At 43.7% G+C, this 20,732-nt stretch overlaps 3 protein-coding genes across 4 annotated transcripts; 1 reads left to right on the forward strand and 2 right to left on the reverse strand.

Moving 5' to 3' along the window:
• Positions 1 to 1,992: 1,992 nt before the first annotated feature.
• Positions 1,993 to 11,745, reverse strand: LOC125761749 (brefeldin A-inhibited guanine nucleotide-exchange protein 2). 2 transcript variants are annotated; one of them, XM_049423199.1, is made up of 3 exons: positions 10,822 to 11,745; positions 4,056 to 9,154; positions 1,993 to 3,996 (listed from the first exon to the last, which is right to left on the reverse strand). In XM_049423199.1, exons 1-3 carry the CDS (start codon positions 11,060 to 11,062, stop codon positions 3,823 to 3,825), a joined length of 5,514 nt encoding a protein of 1,837 aa, XP_049279156.1. In that variant the 5' UTR covers positions 11,063 to 11,745; the 3' UTR covers positions 1,993 to 3,822. The 2 variants fall into 2 exon arrangements, with proteins under 2 accessions (XP_049279156.1, XP_049279157.1); XM_049423200.1 differs by lacking the exon at positions 10,822 to 11,745 and adding an exon at positions 9,226 to 10,770.
• Positions 11,746 to 11,854: 109 nt separating this feature from the next.
• On the forward strand, positions 11,855 to 12,958 carry LOC125761773 (brain protein I3). The gene is made up of 2 exons (XM_049423234.1): positions 11,855 to 12,214; positions 12,289 to 12,958. Exons 1-2 carry the CDS (start codon positions 12,139 to 12,141, stop codon positions 12,714 to 12,716), a joined length of 504 nt encoding a protein of 167 aa, XP_049279191.1. The 5' UTR covers positions 11,855 to 12,138; the 3' UTR covers positions 12,717 to 12,958.
• Positions 12,959 to 13,000: 42 nt separating this feature from the next.
• Positions 13,001 to 19,491, reverse strand: LOC125761758 (cysteine sulfinic acid decarboxylase). The gene is made up of 4 exons (XM_049423216.1): positions 18,446 to 19,491; positions 15,750 to 15,906; positions 15,450 to 15,660; positions 13,001 to 13,953 (listed from the first exon to the last, which is right to left on the reverse strand). Exons 1-4 carry the CDS (start codon positions 19,169 to 19,171, stop codon positions 13,353 to 13,355), a joined length of 1,695 nt encoding a protein of 564 aa, XP_049279173.1. The 5' UTR covers positions 19,172 to 19,491; the 3' UTR covers positions 13,001 to 13,352.
• Positions 19,492 to 20,732: the final 1,241 nt, after the last annotated feature.

The raw sequence follows: 20,732 nt of genomic DNA on the forward strand, positions 1-20,732 counted from the left end.
ACTCGAAAATTTCATAAGGCTTACCCCTTACGTTTTTTTTGGGAAATTTTGCAAAAAAAATGAAATTGATTTATTTTAATGCCAATTGGTTGCAATTTGTTTCTTTTCACTCAAGTAATGCTTTAAATAAAAAAAAGAGTGAAAAATAATAAAAAAAATCAAAAAATTCAAAAAATTGAAAATTTACTAAGGCTCATTTTTGCACCAAGTTTTGCCTATAACTCGGTCGGTATCCAACGGATCGCCAATCTTTAACCTGTGGTCGATAGATGGCATCAATGGCTACATTTTCTTCTTGGACGGCCTTGCTCTCAGGTGTCCGTGCCGGAAGTTATTCGAGGACCAAGTTCCTTACCCTGTTTGAGAAAATGTAAAATTTTCCTCATTTTTCCACCAAGTTTTGCCTATAACTCGATCGGTATCCAACGGATCGCCAATCTTTAACCTGTGGTCGATAGATGGCATCAATGGCTACATTTTCTTCTTGGACGGCCATGCCCTCAGACGTCTGTGCCAGAAGTTATTCGAGGAACCAAGTTCCTTACCCTGTTTGAGAAAATGTAAAATTTTCCTCATTTTTGAGCAATGTAGCAAAATTTTTAAATGTGATATATTTCAATGGGAATTTGTTGCAATGTGTTTCTTTTCACTCAAATAATGCTTTAAATTAAAAAAATAGTAAAAAATCAGAAAAAAATTTTAAAAAAATTTTCAACTCGAAAATTTCATAAGGCTTACCCCTTACGTTTTTTTTGGGAAATTTTGCAAAAAAAATGAAATTGATTTATTTTAATGCCAATTGGTTGCAATGTGTTTCTTTTCACTCAAGTAATGCTTTAAATAAAAAAAAGAGTGAAAAATAATAAAAAAAATCAAAAAATTCAAAAAATTGAAAATTTACTAAGGCTCATTTTTGCACCAAGTTTTGCCTATAACTCGGTCGGTATCCAACGGATCGCCAATCTTTAACCTGTGGTCGATAGATGGCATCAATGGCTACATTTTCTTCTTGGACGGCCATGCTCTCAGGTGTCCGTGCCGGAAGTTATTCGAGGACCAAGTTCCTTACCCTGTTTGAGAAAATGTAAAATTTTCCTCATTTTTCCACCAAGTTTTGCCTATAACTCGATCGGTATCCAACGGATCGCCAATCTTTAACCTGTGGTCGATAGATGGCATCAATGGCTACATTTTCTTCTTGGACGGCCATGCTCTCAGGTGTCCGTGCCGGAAGTTATTCGAGGACCAAGTTCCTTACCCTGTTTGAGAAAATGTAAAATTTTCCTCATTTTTGCGCCAAGTTTTGCCTATAACTCGGTCGGTATCCAACGGATCGCCAATCTTTAACCTGTGGTCGATAGATGGCATCAATGGCTACATTTTCTTCTTGGGCGGCCATGCTCTCAGGTGTCCGTGCCGGAAGTTATTCGAGGACCAATTTCCTTACCCTGTTTGAGAAAATGTAAAATTTTCCTCATTTTTGCGCCAAGTTTTGCCTATAACTCGATCGGTATCCAACGGATCGCCAATCTTTAACCTGTGGTCGATAGATGGCATCAATGGCTACATTTTCTTCTTGGACGGCCATGCGCTCAGATGTCTGTGGCAGAAGTTATTCGAGGAACCAAGTCCCATACCCTGTTTGAGAAAATGTAAAATTTTCCTCATTTTTGAGCAATGTAGCAAAATTTTTAAATGTGATATATTTTAATGGGAATTTGTTGCAATAAGTTTCTATTCACTTAAATAATGCTTTAAATAAATAACAGAATCAAAAATAATAAAAAAAAAATCTAAAAATATGAAAATTTCCTAAGGCTTATAGCCTTACCTTTTTTTGAGTAATTTTGCAAAATAGCGTTTGACCTCATTTTATAACGAATCTGTGAAGAAATTGGCTTTAATTACACACCTGCCAAAAACTGGATCAGTTACCCTATGTACTTTTCGGAATTATTCTGCCATCAGCAGTCTTTCTTTTACAACTCGTACTTTAAATTCCACTAAAGTTACAACTGGTGTATTTTTAATCGTATGCATATTAGTATATATTATACTATATATATACTGTATATTCTCTTTCGTTAATCATTTTATATAACAAATAAATTGTTAATTTATCACCTTCTTACGCACGTACGATTCGCTCGGCATCGATCACAGAGTATATGCTAAAACGGTTCCATTCTTTCCTTCTTTTCTCTATTGCTGGACTGGATCCCGTCAACATAACTATATAGCCGTCTTCGTGCCGAGAAGTGAAATGCCAAAATGTAACACAATTTACGCCGTACTCAACATATTTACCAAACAGATCCAAAACAGATGTGTCAGTCCTAATAACACGCTTTTGCTTGTGTGCTGGTCGTTTCTATCGGACCATTATGATTTGATTTGTTTTTTTTTTAGAAACATGCGATTACCACTTGAGACACACATACACTACTTGAAATCTCTCATCCATTACACTTATGTATACAAAGCGATTAGCTAATTCAATGTGATTTTGCTTTTAATCATTACCACACAACCATCTCTCTCTCTCTGGGTTGTGTTTGAGTTTGTCTTTCATTTTATATATGCTTCGCGTCCTGTGCATTCCTCTTGTTATGGTTGATAGTTTCATGGTTAAACATTGTTACCTTACACTGTCACTAGTCCATGTTATTCCGGGTTGCCACGCACTTTTCTAGCTTGAAACAAGCTATCAAACTTTCTCACAACACCGTCAAAGGTGTCTCTGTATCGGCATGCCTGCAACTAGCATAGGTGAATTATTCTCAAGCCAAGCAGCATCTAATGGTTGTGTTAATTCAACTCATTTCAAGCATCTATTTTACTATTTACAACAAACATCATACACCTTCTTTGCAACAATGGATTTTGCTTATCTCTAGAAGGATCGTTTATTCCGGCTTATGAGTTGTAAAGACTATCGTGAACATAAAATGCGGGTAAACGATAACTTGAAGACAGGTGCAAATAAGATAACTATCTTAATTTTGACAAGTGTCTTATGATCTTACTGCATCGGATCTTAATTTTCTTTGGATTTAAAAGTTAATAAAATAATGTTTAGATTTTGGAATTTTGTTTTGTGGCGTTCGCAAAGATTTAATAGTAAAAATGGTGCACTAAGTGCTCCGTTCTGTCCTCAACCACACACATCACACATGACTACAATATACGATTTTTCATCCACGAGGAATTGTTTTTGCAACCACCACTCGACCTACCGGGAACGGCTACACGATTGCTAGCGGAATAAAATGTGCCCATCGGATAAAAGGCCGAGGAAGTGGAGGAAGTGGGTCGGCGTACGAAAGAAGAAACAAACGACGAAAAACGTGGTGCTGTAGGTGCTGCAACAGTTGAAGAGCGACGTGTACTAAGGCTATCATTATTACTAGAGGTAGTGGTAATGATATTTTTTATGCTACTATTGTTGCTTCTGCTGTTATTGCGCATCGCCCCTACCGAATGATCTGTTCTGGAGCTGCCCATGCTAAAAGCACCCAAAACCCCGGTCGATGAAGCACGTCTTTGGTGCATCAGTCGGCTACGATGCCGCTCCGGTGAGGACGGGAAGGAACGGAAGCCGTTCGGGTCACTGAGCGCTAGCGCACGCCAACGATGACACTGACAGCCAGTAGTGGATGCTAAGGAGGAACGCATTGCTTGTGGGTGATGTGGCGTGGAATAAGCATGACGGTACATCGTTATATGTGGCACATACTGCCACGGACCGTGGTGGTACTGTGGATGCCACCTGTTACTGTTGTCGTTGTTAGTAATACGAGAGATGAAGCCGTGCCGCTGATACTAGGTAGCTGCCATAGGAACAGTATTGGACGCTCCAGCAGTGGCACTCGAGATTCCAAACACTGGGCTGATACGCAAGAAAACTCGTCGCAACACTGTTCGCAGTTCCGGCTTCAGATCCACGCAGGTTAGATCGCACAGAAACACGTAATAGCTGCCAATGTGTGCTGCAAACTGGAAAATAAACGAAAAATTAAGAAACCTAAAACGAAAAATCAATTCTTTTCACATACCCTAGCATCGGACATTTTCAGCAATCGAGTCATTACTAGCAACAACAGTGAAGTCCATGCATCCCGATGCGGTTCACTCGGTAGTGAGAGGAAATAGTCCAACGCTTCCGTACATACACCGATCAGTCGCTTCTCGATGTCCTGCCAGTCACGCCGCCGGTTCTCATCGCTGTACATTTTGAACAGTATTCGCAACACGCACGCAAGCGATTGCGTTTCCTGCTTCAGCAGATTTGGCTTCAGTGAACCCTTAAATCCGGCCTTCCACAACACTGTCCGCTGGTCATTGTTCGAATTGAACTGTTTCGCAAACCGATGACTCTGCATTAAACAGTCCACCAGCTGCAGAAGATGAGGTGTGTTCAGATAGCTGTACATTCCCTGCTCTTCCCGCTGGCACTCCTCGCCGGAAAGGGATGAAGGATAGGACGATGCGTGGTGATTAATGGCGCTAAGCTCCGCCGTTGCCTGTGCGAGCGTTTCTGCGTCCTCTTTGCGTGACGTCGCCGGAAAGAACACTATATTGTCAATCGTCTGTATCAGCTCGAGCTGAACAACGCATTTAATAAGCAGATTGGAGAATAGTACCGATGTGTTCGCGACTATGTTGCCACCGTTGGAGGCTAGATTTGTTACAGTTTGATCACCTGCGTGAGAATCCTGCAATCCATGCATCGAGTGTTGTGATCCAGAGCGTTTAAGAATTCCGTGTCGCGGCAGATCTCCATTCTCGTGCACACGTGTAACATTTGTTGCCGCACCGGTACCAACGATCGATTGTGGCAATGGGTCCGGTTTCCACGTAAGCAGCTCATTCGGTAGCGTACTATTGAATATGTCTAGCATACACTGGCACGTTTTGCTCCAAGTGTCTTCGCTGAATTTAAGCCCGTTTGAGATGACCAAATTCTCGAGACAATTTGTTCCGGATCGTGCCAACTGTTCGTTGTTTTGCTGCACGCACCAATGCAGCTGACAGTACAGATCGGCCAATAGCATCGGTCCAAGCACATCAAAATACTGTGTAAATACGTCTATGATCGCGTACAGTGCGTGATTGCACGTTGTTGTCATCCATTCCGCTTTTTCCGTCTGGTGTTCTGGTAGCTTCATGTTGTCGAAGATACGGAACAGCACATTGAACAGATCGCGCCACCAATTCGCCCGGAAAGCATCGCCGTGCGTTTTGACGATCTCGAATAGGACGGTTAACCCGCGCGTTCGTACGTCAAGCTTACACCGATTCACAACACAGGAGAGTGAGAATAGCATCGGGAACCAGCCCCGTACCCACACCCGATCTTCCTCCGGTACGGACACGTCATTTTCCATGCCCGCATGCTCAGCAAACAGGTTTGGCGAATCGTTTACACAAATTGCGCATGTCCGCACGAGTCTAATCGCTTCCATACTCGTGTCCGGGAAACGCGCATTACACGCAAACTCCGATAGGCACTTTACTGCATCCTGGAACGAATCGATCATGATGTGGAACTGTGTCTGGTAAAGATCGGTAATGATTTTACCGGTTGTCAAGAACGCAAGCTCCACGATCGCCTCATCGTGATCGCCCGCTGCTAGATGGAACACAGAGAAGATGTTCTTCCAGCCTGATTTGATGTTGTGCGCCTGCGAGTTCACCATCTGTGCCACGCACCGCACTACCATATCGCGAATTGCTGGCGAATTATTTTTCTTCATAATGTGTTCGAACGGTCGCAGGAAATCTTTCTGAAACCGGAAGTTCGTAAACTCACCCTTTTCGATAAACTTCATCGATAGCTGGCGCAGTGAGTCGAGCGCAAAGAAAGCAATCTCCTCGTTCGTATTACAACCGACCGCATTGAAATGTTCGCCCAAGATTTGCCAGATGCGGGACCACTGCAACCTAATACGTCCCATGTTGTAGTACGAAATCTCGACAATCTTTTGTAGCGAGAACATCCGCGGCTGCGGACGCGTCAACTCATCCAATGATACCTGACAGAGAGCTTTTACGAAATCTACAATAGCATCTCCATCCAGCCGGACCGAGCCGGTAAAGATACGATCAACTGCAACGACAATACTTTGCGAGCTCGTTTCTCCAATATGTTCTTTAGCCGATGGATCCAGTGTATCTCGGTGCGATGCTGGACCGGACAGGAATTCAGGTCGCACGCCGGTTCCAATAAGCTGTGCCAACTCGAGATGGGAGATGCATTTTACAATGTCCAACCAGCTCGAACCAAGATAGTTCCCGTCCGTGTGTGCCACCATTATAAGCGTTTTGATGGTGTCTATATTTTTGGCCTTCATTTCATTGATCGGTGAGTTCGCCGTAAGGAGTGTGAATCGTGCCAATGCTTGCACGTACGCATCACGCTCCAAGCTCATATGAAAGATACAAGCAATGCGCACCGCACACCTAATCCCATCTAGGCACAGGGACGCTATTTCCGGATCGTCACAATCTTGCAGCCCAACGGAAAATGCTGCCAAGAAGGATGTCCAAGCCATTTTGAACATCGGTCGAACGTGCTCCAGATGCTTTGCGGAGGTAAACGAGGCTTTCACGTGCGACACCGATTCCATCAGATTTTTGGCCGTCGTCGAGAGTGCCTCCATCTCAAGATTCCACAACAGCTTGCGCTTTTTTTCGTTCACAATAATTTGCTTACCAGCCGGTTTGTTTGCAACCGTATTCTTCATTTTGATCTCATGCCCCGAAATTTCGTCATAGATCTGCGACAGATACTCCTCCGGCAAATCTTTATTGTCGCTGATGCCCCGGTTCATCTTGATATACTGCTCCTTGGTCATCTTGTGCTTCACCTGTGGCGAATGAAGATCCGTCGTCAGCATTATCACAGAAAATGCCAGCACGTACACGGTGTCGGCACTAGCAAACAGCGTATTGTTCGGATTGCAGTCGCAATAGCGCGACGCAAACTTCTCCATCAACCGGTCAATTTTTTGCGCTTCACCCGGTAACCGGAAACCCTCGAGAAAATAGCGTAGCGCGGCAACAATGTCTAGTTCAGCAAAGTTCATCGCGTCGATGTACGCACACATGACGGTTTTGCTTTGCTCATCGTTCTCTCCCAGATAGTCTCCTATCTGCGTTTTGTCCAGCCGTTCATCCTCGTGCAGCCATCGTGCCACGTCTTCCACCGTCGTTCCGAGCAGCCCACGCTCCTGGAGGAAAGCGATACCTTTTTTCGGTTTTCGATTAAACATGTCGATTCCCGTTTCCATCACTTCTTTGCGTTGCTTTCGCTCTTCCAGCTCCTCGGGTAGATCGAGCACCTCCCGATTACCTCCGGAGGTGTTGGTGCTTCCCAGCGAATTAATGCTAACGCTTGAGCCGCCATGTGATTTCAACGCCATCTCATGAACCGGATCATCTACTGGAGATCCACCACTTACATTCAGCGAACTGCTCTTTCGTTCGACCACCGCACCTCCAGCACCTGCAGACAACGGTGGATCACCGAGCGTAGTCTGTGAATTTGGATTCACATACAGATCTTTGCTCCATTCAACCATACACTTCAAGATCGACACCAAACATTCCAGTCCCCGGATGCGCATCGATTTCTCTTGATTTACCGACGTACCCAGCTCAAGGGCCTGCCTACCTTGTCCAATTTTTGAAAGATCGTTAACCAAACGCTCGAACAGATTCGCGGCCGAAAAGTCACAGTCGTAATTGACGTAAATATCTACCACACTTTGCGCGTCCGCACAGATTCGTGTCAATGCCTGAATGACCATCCATTTGTGCTCGAAGGATGAACTGGGTGCCTCGAGAATGTTCAAAAAAATTTCCTTAAAAAACACTTCAATTTGTTTTTTGAGATGAATCTTAAAGTTGGACAGGAGTGCCACGAATATCGAGAGCGACAGTTCGAACACTTCCGGTACAGCACTCCCACCATTCTTGGAGAGAGCCACACACAGGTACTGCTTGATTGCCATAATGAACATTTCGTTTGAACGAAACACGGGTCCGGCGTTCTGCAGGATGGATAGCAGTAGATGCAGCGAAAGAATTTTCGACCTCAACTCGTGCGACTTGGGATCCGGATGACCTTCTGGAAGTGGTTTCATCGAAAGTTTGCACAACGCACGAAACACCAGAAAGGCATCTTTCTGCAGGATGTGGGTAAATTTGGCCGTCACGATGCTATCATTTTCGCTCGTCACTTCCATGCTTTCCTGCGATGGTACCCGTGCGATCGATGTTGAATCGGTACCACCACCAATCGATATTCCGCCGATGCTGGCCGTTTCACTCGTTTCATTGATGCTAATTGCAGGTTCGCTTACACTTCCCGAAAGTACACCCTCAATACTCTCAACGTTAGAAGCAGCCTGTGCTATCACATTGTCGACAATTTCTTCTACGATTGCCCGGACCGTATCATAATCGGGATGTTTCTCTTCCATCGGTTTCACTACCGAGCTAGGCTGCGTGGGAGATTCGTCCGTTCCGGCAACGGCGCTATTGTTGGGTGAAGTGCTTTGTAAAGTCGAGCCACTACTACTCGTTGCAACAGAATTTGCCGTTCCAGCGGTCGCAACTGCTTCGAAAGCTTGATTTTCCATGCGCGTGAAAATCACATTCAGCATCTGAGTCAGGGTGGCCCGGGCCGTTGTTTGGTTGATAAGGTTTTTGCTCGACAGATAAATATCGTAACAGGTTCGCACACCTTGCAGTACCGTACCTTCATGTACCTCGACATGTTGTGAGGTGACAACCGTTAGCAATGCCTTGATGATCTGCAGTTGTACACCTTCGTCGGTCTGCGGACCCATGAAGCAGTTACATATCGTGGTGACGATTCGATCGATCAGAAACTTGCCCGGATTCGACGAGTCTGGAATGTTCCCGGTCAGATGACCATAAGCGATTAGCTTCTGCAGACAATCCAGTGCCGTCACGACGATGCGGGGTGTTCGGCTTTGGCAAGCAAGCTCAAACGGAAGGAAGTACTTTTCCGCATTGATAATGTTGCCAGAATCATTCTTCGGCAACGGTAACGCTGCCGATGGAACTGGTGTTTCGCCATTAGTTTCTGTGTGTCCCGCCTGCTTCAATTCTTCCTTAATGTCCTCTACAAATATAAGAAGGAAAACAGAAATTGTATTAAACGTTGCGTAAAAACACAAGTAGTATCAAAAACACCTTTCGCTGCAAATCCCCAATAATCTTCTATTCGTTTAAACACATTGAGAAAAACTTCATCCATTCCATTCACCAACAGAGAAACAAAGTGAAGAGATTGGCTGAATCGAATCGTCGATCTGCTATCAGCGACGATTGAGTGATGACTAAAATACGACCACTTATCATTAGGTCGCGTAAATTTGTAGCTAAAAAACGTATCAGTATCTGTGCTGGTAGAATAATGTGTCGGCAGTGCTCATGTCGGCACGAGGCGGCTTCCCTGCGTATGCCTTCCAGAGTCGCATATTGTAACCAATTCCCCGGTTGCACAATGCGGCGTACGGAACGTTATCATCGCTTAAATAAAGCCCTTCTTTACCTGCATTTGTGAAGAGTTTAACAATGTTTGTCACCCTGGACATAGATTATGGGACAGGTGCACTTGAAGGTATTGGTACACTCGCTCACAAACCAGTGTTTCTTATGTTGTATATAATGAAATTAATACTGAAGCGTTAACATTTAAAAGAAAAAAAAAGCAGAAACAGAATATTTTTTGAGCTAACAAAATGAAAATAATCAAATTGTCACTAAGCAATGTCAAAGTAAAATTTTCAATCTAATTCAATTCGATGGAAACATATGGTGTCACTAATAGCTCATTCAGCTCAAACATATGTTAAACACATTTTACAAATTGATGTAAATAGTGTTGATTTTGAACATCCTAATTCGTTACTGCTCAGTGTAAATAAGTTATAACTGAATATGAGAAATTATGTATATTCTGTGGAAAGTCTCCTGAACGTATTATGCAATATTGTTATTTTTGTACCGGAAAAACAAAAATGAACAATTACATAAATTAATCACGCTGGACAAAAATACATTATACATAAAATAATAATTCAAGACACAAACGCGAGTTACAATAAAACCAAATCAATCGAATTTGGTTGACACGTAATTAATTGAATCAAAAACTATTCATCCCGTCGCAAGATCACTTATAAGGACAGACTAGGCAACAATTACAAATCGTGCGTTACATGTGCTTCAAGCCAACACTATAGTACGTAGCCTCAGAAGAATACAGGCCCCTTTCAAGTGGGTTACTTAAGTGTTATTGATTTTTTCTCATTTTACACATTTGTTCCATTTTTCGCCCTTCCTTTACCTACGGTTACTACTACGACACGCTTTCTTTTAGCGATTATACCTACTACCGTACGAGGCGTGAAGTTGGACAAGGAACGCACTTTAGTAAGTGACCTTCGCTGTAATTCTTTTCAGCAGTGATGGCTGTTTTAAAGCCTTTCCCTAAAAACTTCCACACATGTACACAGTAATTTTCCTGTATAAGTTAATGGGAATGAGACAAATTTTAACAACAAATTTGGAACAGTATAAGAAAGGCATATAATCAATAGTAAGCTCCTTTTCTTAAGGGCAATCCACAATCCATTTTCAACCGAATGAGACGTACTCGACCCGATTAGGGTTACTTCTCTGCCTTATCAATGAAGTAACGAACGGTTAAGTGGTGTACGATATACGGGTGGGGGACAAAATATTATTTTTTGGGAAATATTAAGCATCTAGCAAATTGCTTACCAAGTGCCACATCGCATGCACGTTTTAGCTGAAGGTGATGGGACCGTTTGATATCTTTATCGCTCAGGATCTTCTCGAGCGCTCGTAGGATAAACATTTCTTTCGTTTTTGTCGTTACCGTTGTCGCTCCGCTAATATTGCTGCCAGTGGCCGTCGTTCCCGTGCCTTTTGACGTATTGCTAATGCTTCCTCCGCTACTTTTGGTGCTCGTTTTTCCTACGCTGACGGTCGCAGTTTGCATAGTTTTCTTCGTTTTTTCGATTGCGTCCTCACACTCGTTGGCATCGAACGAATTGAATGCATCAACTCACCGGATGCAACTTTTCCTTTTTTTAGATCTGTTTTCCACCAAACTATCCAGGTATTACGGTTAAGGTTCACGCGAATTCCATTCTACGATCAGTTTTCAGATCGCAATGTTCGTCTTAGCAAGAGGAAATAGTCAACCGGAAACGTATCACACCATTTGGAATCATTGTTATTGAAAGTGTTTGCTTAAAGTGTTTTTCGACACGACCCGAAGGATACCTGTACCGTTCACCGTTAAAGTGCATCCGACATACGTACTAAATTTTTGGACGGATGTTTCCAGGCGGACAGCCACAATGAGTAGGAAATCCGATCCGAATCGAGGCTACAATTCGGTCGGGTGCAATGGGGAATAAAGGGAGTGACCTGAGTGCAACTCAACACGTCTGCATCAGTTTTCGTGCCAAGCTTTTCACCAACTTTTCTTTGTTTATACAGCTCAAATTTGTGCAAACACCCAATGAAATCAACCTCGCACACTCTCTTCTACGTAGCACCTACAACAACACACCAAAATCGTACAATTTCGTGGCAATTTGTAATTCGGTCGTACTCGATTACGGTGGCAATTTTTCACAAACTTTTTTCTCTATATTTTTTGATTATTTGGCACGTCATGTTGACAGTACGGATTTTAGTACAGCACTGTTTGTGCTAACATTCCGACGGATGAGTAGTGATGGGCATGTTGGATTGCAAATGAAGTTTACAAATTGTTTCATTCTTCATTGAAGAGTTTGTATAACGAATTGCAACATACAATAAAAAGCATATATTTTTACTTTGTATGCAATACAAAAGCGATCCTCTACGAATTGAAATCCGATGCACACAATTTGATCCAGGATTCGATCCGGCTGGTGCACCAAGTGCCTGGAACATACAGTTCTCGTCTCGCTCCATCATTTGACAGCAATTTTATCATTTTCTTGTAAACACCAAAGTACACACAAACTCAGTTCGGTGAATTGTTTTTACAAGCATTTAAGAGTATATTGTTTCCTTAAAATGGCTTCACAAAAGAATTCCAACGAGCCTCCGTCGTACGACCAAGTAATAGCCGAGAATTACGCTTCACAATACGGTACGTGCAAATACGCAAAGTATGAGAAAGCCAAAACCAAAAACATTACTCATACTCTTGTGCTATTTTTTTAGTCGTCACAAATGGTAACACCTCAGAACCGCATCCTTCAGCACCGACCATAATCACGTCAGCCGCGGCAGCACCATCGGCATCCTATCCAAGGCAGGAGTACCCTCAACAGCAGCCAATCGCTACTGCCCACACGTATGTAACCCCTGTTGCTGGAACAGTGCCTTACTACGGGACCATGGATGGAAACAAAGCAGCTGTACCGATTATACCGCAAGTTACCATACAAACCGGAACAGCTCCGCGTCCCGAAATAATAACCCAGCAGATAATTGTCGTGAACGGTTGTCCAGTTTGCCGGATCGGTATGCTGGAAGATGACTATTCTTGTTTGGGAATATTTTGCGCCATTTTCTTCTTTCCACTCGGCATACTGGCGTGCTTGGCACTACGTAATCGTCGCTGTACGAACTGTGGAGTGCAGTTTTGAAGCAAATGGAAAGGAAATGCAAATGGAATGTTTTTGAATCATTTATACCAATAACCATGCTTATACCTAAGGGATTGGTACTACTAATGGTATGTGATAGATCATTAGTGATATGATGATATAATCAGGCGTACAATAGATCAGGCTTGAAAATGATTTACCATGTTTACGAGTATTGAAACGTTATTCTTGTAATCGGAATTTATTATTATTGAATACCAAAAATAAACGTTCAAACGCGATTCATGTGATACAATAATTGTCGGTAAGTTCATGATAACAGCTTGTTGATTAAAAAATTGGTATATATTGAAACATGCTTACAATATAGCACAAATAAGTATTCTTAAGTGATCAACATTACACCCACTATGGATATGAATGCTATTTCACTTATTCACGGTTTCTTATTAACACTATTGCCCTCATCTATAGAGCGTTATAGCGCGCATAGGATGCATTCTTTTGCTCTTCTATCTCTGAAAAGTACGACACAAGTCTTTTTTTGTTTTATTTCTTTTTGTCAATTTAGGTGCTAGTAACGAATGCTTTCAATAAATACATCTGTACGTGATAAAGCAGGAGAATAAGTTAAGCAACAGGAAGAAACAAAGAACTGTACTGTCGAGTTCCGCGTTACAGATCCTTGCCCAATCGCTCAATTTCGTCAATAATGTAGTTCATGTCCGACTTGTCCAGCGACGAGTTTTGCAGCACTAGCCGGAAGAAGTTCGGCTTATCGTGGATAGGCTGGTAGGTGATCATCATCGAACCCTCCTTCATCATGCGTTCCTTCACCCTTGGTGCCACCTTGTGCAACCGCTCCCGGAATTCGGCTGAATCGCGCGGTACACTGCGCAAACCTGGCGGCACGTACCAGAAGCACACGTTTGTACACTCGGGATTTTCGATAACCATCTCGAAACCAGGCCGGGCTTTAATACTGTTGGTAAAGTGTTCCGCATTTTCGAATACCTTGTCGATATGCTGTTCGAATCCGGCAGATCCCTTGGCACGCCACATGAACCAAAACTTGAGCACATCGGCCCGCCGGCCACACTGGATGTGTTTGTCACCGGTATCGTATCGTGTGTCGTAGAATTTGTCCTTCTGGAACAAGTACGTGGCATTCGTGGAGTGGCACTCAGATAAGATGTTCCGGTGGCGTGTAAGCAGAGTGGAGCATTGCTGTGGAGCGGCCAGTAGCTTATGTGGATTCCAGGTGACCGAATCAGACCTGCAAATGCCGGAAATCAGTTGAATAGTTGCAAATGAAAACCATGATAATGTAGGAACAATTAGAAATGCAGACTGAGTGTCGGTATTTTGCAGCACAGCCTTTTTAAAATGATTAAAATGTTTTTTTTTCTTCTGTCTATACGCCTTAATGACCATAGTCGCGTTACGGTTAGTCGGTTCCACTTTTTTGTTCTATCGGCCAATGTGCCAATGTGCTCACAGATCAAGGATCTTACCATTTTCACTGTGGCGCCATTGACATTGACCTTACTGTGCAGCAGCATGGCGCGGCATAGCGCACTCCATTGCAGCACGGCCCACTACAAAGAAATAGTAGTCAACTTTATTCGTGTAACTTGGTAAAGTTGGCAAGGCCTTATTATTACCAATCCGCTACCAAACGACCCACAAGCCGGTAGATCTTTTGGGCCAATGTCGTTACCGGGTGGCGTGTGCATACATGCAGGCCATCAAAACCGGCCGCCGTCAATAATGCGAGTGACGGTGCGAATTATTTCCAGTTCTCCGGAAAATTGACTGTTGTGCGATTCAACCGTAACCTGCACCTGAAGTAGCTGTGTAGTGCAGAGCGTTAATCACTCTCCGCCAATAATTGCATGCATTTGTATCAAGTTGCCATTTTATTTGTTGGCGTTAGAGAGAAGTGGAGCAGAGTGGACCGGAAATGAATCTCCAAGTAATCGAAAATTCTGTAACAGGGTGCTATAACTGAACTCAATTGTACATGAGTAGTACTTCTACAGGCCGCATAGAAATGGTCGCATAAATCAGGCCTCCAATTCGCAATTGAAAACCATCGTTACTCAGTAATGATATGAAAGTTTAATGATGTTGAACATTAACCGGGTGTGATCGATCGATTAGCCGTGCTAGATCATAAAGATAGACTAGTGTATCGATCGAATTGATCACGTCACGTTAAGCTACCGCAAAGGTCAGTGGAGTAGCTTGAAGTTTGCCGCTACCGTTGGAAAGTAAAGGCCAAAGAAACTTTTATTGGTCGCCGGTCCCCTAGCTTTAACGAATAGGACGGATATGATGCTGCCAGTCCGCACTCGCATGCATTGTTACAATACCGTGTAGAATTCATACAAAGATGAAGGAGAACATTTTGCTCGCATCGCAAGGTTACGGGGCACGTGTTCACTTTTAAAGCAGCGTACGGTAGCATTCCATACGATCGTGATACATTCATTTCCGCAACACGGAAACTCGTTGAAATAGACAATGCGTCGGAGAGAAACGTCGCACAACTCTATGTTGTCCATCATCGATCGAAACTACCACCAAAGAACTGGACCTGAAAGAATCGTTCTATTCTAGCCGGCGACGGAACCTGTTCTACATTACTCAAAAAAAAAAGAATAAGCTGGAGCGACCAAACCAGTACCACTTTATCCTGAACAGAACATTCGTCCACAATCCAAAACCAAACACATCACTGTTCCGGTTCCATCATATAGAGTAGCTTACCTTTCGATTCCCTTCAGTAGGGTTCGGTACTTCTTGGACATCAGAGCACCACCACCCCAAGCCGCATCGACGTGCATCCAGAGATTGTACTTAGCGCACAGATCAGCTATCTGTTCCAACGGATCGAACGCTCCAATTACGGTCGTTCCAGCGGTGGCCGATACCATGAACGGTAGGGCTCCCTCAGATTTGGCACGCAAGATTTCACTTTCTGCAAAGGAAAAAGAACCCAGAAAACCGTGAAAGATTGAAAATATTATTCTTTTGTTTCCTTTGAGATGGGATTTGTTTACAACATACCCAAATGATCGGTACGAATTTTGCCAATGTTGTCGGTCTTGATGGCATAAACGTTGTCGGAACCGATACCCATAAACGATGCCAACTTCTTCACGGAATAATGGGCGTCTTCCGAGGTGAAGATAACCAGTCGTGGAAGAGCATGCAATCCTGTTGTCTGTAAAACAAGAATGTATTTGATTATTAGCATTGAAATCATTCGTATATGATGTTGTAACATGAAGGAAGCTACAACTGAAATTGCAATTGTCTATGTTAAAAAATAGCATCAATGGTTGTCCGTTGAGATTAAGATCACTTCGTCTAGACGGTGGTATAAATACTATAATGTCTAAGCTAATGTTTGGCCGTTTTTTTGTTGTTGTACAAATCGATAAGTGCATTTCAGTTTCAACCGCTTTTGTAATCTGGTTCGTAAAGTTTGCTAATCTATCTGGATCCATCTAATCCAGATTCTAATCCAGATACAACGATCGCAACGAAGCAGCGGAAGAAAGCGACGATCAAGCATCATTCAAGGCCTGCTAATCGTTCTCGTAACAGCTCTATCCGCCGTGACGTACATTGCTAGAATTCCCACCGTTAATGATCTTGCCTTCTGTCGGTAAGTTCACAAAGCGATTTTCTGAACCAAACTCAACAGATGATCATGCTGTCGATTCCTGATCGTAGCGTGCGATGTGATGAATTAATCGCGATTACAGTCGCGCTGATATGGAAGTAGTAGTAGTAGTAGCGATAATTAGCCTACTAATAGCGTGTTTCTACACCTTGTAAGTAGTCAGCATGTCTAGAAGCAAGACGTGCAAGCAAGACTACATTGAGCGCTTTGTAGTCAACTGCAGTGGAGGGTTTTGCTTAAACTAAGGTCTTTTCCATCCACATCTGGGTAATTCCATTGAGAAGGAATTTCCAATCCAAGTGAATGGAAGTTGATTTAATAGCGATATTCCTTTAACAAAGATTGAACTACTGGTTGCAAATGTAACATTGTATGTAGCAAATGATAGCTAAGAATGGTTTCAAAGATCGCACTTCCTAATTCTATGCCTATAGTGCTAAGTTGTGATTGATATCCTGAAAAAAGATGTAAATAAACAGAGTACGTAACAAAAAACAGCTCACGTCCAAGGTACGTGATTGTAACGGCACCTCACTTAGGCTTAATATCATTGAAGTCCAACACCAGAAACCTGTTTGGCTCCTTTTGTTGTGTAAACATGTGAGATTTTGGTGGTTCGTGATATGCTTACGATATCACCGCGTCTATCCGCCTTGTTTGTGTCATTGATTTATGAGTTAAGGAAACAATTTGAAACCCGCTGAAACCAGTTTACCTGTAACTGAATTGCAAATTCGAGGTAGTTTTTTTTTGGTTCGATACACCATCCCGCGGAAAGAGGAACGGAAGGAGAGGTCAAATTGTGCATCTTAACACCGCTAGCTTTTCAATGTCATACACCGGTTAGCAATTTGTACCAGTTCACTGATCGATGGAACTGGCGCGTGTCGCCGAAACCTGCCTTTTCGCGCGTTCGCCGGCACCAAGAATCGCGCGTGGCAGAATTTCGTGAGCGCGCGAGGCTTTGTTGTCTTAAATCCGTTCTGTGCTCGTTGCCTTTTTTGCGAAGTCTGACAACGCGAGTACATTCACGGGCGCTCGATCGTCATGTTCAGGGCCAAAGTCATCATGTTGTTACGGGCCAAGAGCCTTTCCGGCCCAAGAGCAGCAAACGTAAAAACATACACGCCACACATGAGGATGTGATGATGGTGATCGACGACGGCAGCGAGAGGAAGTAACACTTCCCCTGTTTAACGGTTGATTGGGCGGGTAAGTGAGCGGATAGGTATGCCTTCTGGCACAGCTAGCGCCTTTCACGGACGTCCCTGTCCGGTGGCCTATACCATTTTTGATCGCAAACGAAAAAGTGATGGCAGCTTCAGATAGCGTAAAGTTCTGTTCTGATCTGAGTTCCGTGCGACCTTCCCTTGTGCTGGCAATGCTATTTGGGGATCTATGCACGGGAGCCTTTTTTACAGCTTTTATGATTGTTTCATTGGCTTGCCATCAATTATAGCTGGGATATGGGTGGATGCACGACCACCGGTAACTATTTATAGGACTTCAACAATGGTTCCCCTGAGGAAGCTTGCAATTGGTTCTACATTCGGATCCCTTTACACTGTTCAGTTTCTGTAATTGTGGTGGCATCAGATTTTCCGCATGTGGAACCACAAAAATATCCCTTTCACTTTAGCTAAGATGGTGCTAAGTAATCGCAACACACCAAACAGGTATTATATTTAAATCATCACGGCCAATTTACTCACAGAATTACCCGTGTCAATCTTTTACGCTGCGAATGGACGATGCCGTTCTCCTCACAGAACAGTGATCGTGTCTAGCGGTGTTGAAAAGGAATGTTCTGGGAAACCATATCGCTTAGGTGATTTTCTGCTTGTGCACACGTGCGAAAGCGAAGAAAAGAGTTACCGATGGTTAAGAACTAACTGTACGGAAATGTTCATGCCTTGGGAAAATTGGTAGTTTAATTTGTACAGATGTATATGTTGTTAGAAGAATCATTGTTTCAATAATTGGAGGGATTTAATTACACTCATGAACTTCTGTACACTACACGGAAGAAAATTGTCCCCATAGTTTACACAGCCCCCTTTCTAATGGCACCTACCTTAATGTCAGGCATGAACTTGTGGCGAGCGCAGCTAATTGCGTACCCGTTGGCCATCGAACCGCCGGGTGCGAATATTCCATCACCGTCTCCATTCGGGTAGCCCACGATAGATCGCATTTCGCGCAGAACAACCTCCTCCATCAGCACAAACACTGGCGACACCTCGAACGTGTAAACGCTTGGGTTAAGTGCATCGGTCAGTACTTGGCCGGCGAAGCCGTACGGATCGACAGAAGAGAACAGCTGGTTCATGAAGTAGGGATGACCCGTCTTAACCGAATGTCTAATAGTGGCCCGAGTCAACTCCAGCAGCTTTTCATGCGTATCCGGTTCGTCCTTGATGGCCAGATCGAGCGTTCGCTTCAGCTCCTCCGGATCGACCCAGTTGAGCACTTTGTTCGAACGATCGGTAGCATTGAAGACGGCAGAATTGAGCACCTCCGTTAGGAACTCCGTCAAGAACTGCTGGTGTTGTTCACGGTTCGGCAGACTCGCGTAACGCTTTTCCGACATTACTTTTCCATCATCCGATTGCTGCGACAGCTTGGCACGCGCATCCGACTTCTTGGGCAGGGACACACTCGTAACACGATGCGTACCGTTCACGAACAGTTGCTGCACATCTTCGTCCTCCGAGACACCTGCACTATCCGAGCCGCTGGCATAGGTGGCCGTATCTTCGATCACCTCCAAACCGACACTACACACTCCGTTCGCAGGCATTCTTAGCTTTGTCGTATCTGTCCAAGCCTTTTATCGTGTGGTAACGTAGCACTGATGATTGAATCAACCTGCTGATGCTATCCAAAAGCTTGCGGACCACTTTACGGCACTTTGCAAATGTTTCACTTGAAAACTCCAAAAATCACGCGGCAGTTGGATCAGGATAGGATCTCGGTCACCTCTTAGGATGGAGTGCTTCCTTGCTCTGGAACTTTTACCGGCACGAAGCACAAGAAAAGGTAGACCACATGCACTGCTTGCTGCGCAACGTTTCAAGCGATCAGGCTCAAACTAAACTCCTTTGACCACCGACACGCGCTCTTATATATGAACCAGCACTAGCGTTAACACAGGCAATCACTGACGGGTTCCCCCGTGTGATGCGATCGCAAAACGAATGCAACTACACGTTTACGGTGGCCGATCCGCCAATACCAGGGTGAGAATTCAAACGATTCGCTCCGTGTGTTTGCGCCTCCATTCAAGATCAACCCCACGATCGTGATCGGTTCGTTCGCTCGTAGAATATGCAGGCGACGGAAAATGGTTCGCAAGCACTCACACGTGTGCTCTCGTTGATCGGTCGGGGATGCGCGAAACCGCCTTTGTACCCGGCACGCGCCATACCGCACTACCGGAACGTGTCGCTGTGAGTTGTTTGATGCGGTACACCACGCTGCCGTGTTCACAATTCGTGTGATGATCGCCTGTCAGAGTGCGGAAAGGGAGGTAATTAAATGGAGAGGCAAAAAATTGAATGAATCGATCAAATATGCGTAAAGACGTTTTTATAAGGAAGGCGGTAGTAGTAACGAAACAATCGATTGATAAAAACGCACCAAATGTTTGGAAACCATTCTGTTGCTGCTAAAAGATGTAGAGCAAAAACATGCTACTGAAAAATAATTTTTAACCAGTAATGCCATTCAATGTTTGTTGTCCTGGAACCGCTTATATTCGACAAAGGGCGCTTGTTCACTAAATTAAACTACTTAAAAGCTTTTCATTGCTATCTGATGTAAAATTGAAAAGCTATTGCATCGGTCGATTATGCAAGCTTTAAAATGTTCCTGTGCTCAGAAGCATCCGAATAATTACAGATGTTTCTTAATCATTCCGACGCTTCTATTCACTGATAGTATATTATTTGGAGAAGTCCTTGACAGAGCATTTCCTCGATATGGATGACGAGCCGCGCGTGTGCGTTTGCAAAAAATTATGCTAAACGATCACCCTGGCCTGCTGCTATGTTGAATGGAGGGAGGTTATAGATGTGGTTTATCCTCCGTGTCATATTAACCATATTGTTTACAGGTTAAGCAGAAAAACATTATTAACGCATACCGATGCTGTTTTGCACTGCCTTGAACTTAAGCACGCCCAGCTGTACTAAGCGTGTATGGATCGGAAAAATACGTTATTTCCTCCTTATCGAGCACGCGCACGCAAAATCTTTGATTGATAAAAATTGTAGAACCTTTGGTTTTTGCACACGAAGGTTGCGTAAACCGGTAAATGAATGTTACGCAGATGCTGCTTCCATTATTCGTCGCAAAACGTG

This window comes from Anopheles funestus, chromosome 2RL, assembly GCF_943734845.2.
Source record: "Anopheles funestus chromosome 2RL, idAnoFuneDA-416_04, whole genome shotgun sequence".
NCBI classification, from domain to species: Eukaryota; Metazoa; Arthropoda; class Insecta; order Diptera; family Culicidae; genus Anopheles; species Anopheles funestus.

Excerpts from the sequence above, each read along its gene's own strand:
- LOC125761758 (XM_049423216.1), bottom strand. The coding sequence starts at position 19,171 with ATGCCTGCGAACGGAGTGTGTAGTGTCGGTTTGGAGGTGATCGAAGAT. Across the intron at positions 15,907-18,445 it reads AGTTCATGCCTGACATTAAG|ACAACAGGATTGCATGCTCT; the intron begins GTAGGTGCCATT and ends CTTGTTTTACAG. Across the intron at positions 15,661-15,749 it reads AATTCGTACCGATCATTTGG|AAAGTGAAATCTTGCGTGCC; the intron begins GTATGTTGTAAA and ends TTTCCTTTGCAG.
- LOC125761773 (XM_049423234.1), top strand. The coding sequence starts at position 12,139 with ATGGCTTCACAAAAGAATTCCAACGAGCCTCCGTCGTACGACCAAGTA. Across the intron at positions 12,215-12,288 it reads GAATTACGCTTCACAATACG|TCGTCACAAATGGTAACACC; the intron begins GTACGTGCAAAT and ends CTATTTTTTTAG.
- LOC125761749 (XM_049423199.1), bottom strand. The coding sequence starts at position 11,062 with ATGCAAACTGCGACCGTCAGCGTAGGAAAAACGAGCACCAAAAGTAGC. Across the intron at positions 9,155-10,821 it reads TGCATGCGATGTGGCACTTG|AGGACATTAAGGAAGAATTG; the intron begins GTAAGCAATTTG and ends TTATATTTGTAG. Across the intron at positions 3,997-4,055 it reads TGAAAATGTCCGATGCTAGG|TTTGCAGCACACATTGGCAG; the intron begins GTATGTGAAAAG and ends TTTATTTTCCAG.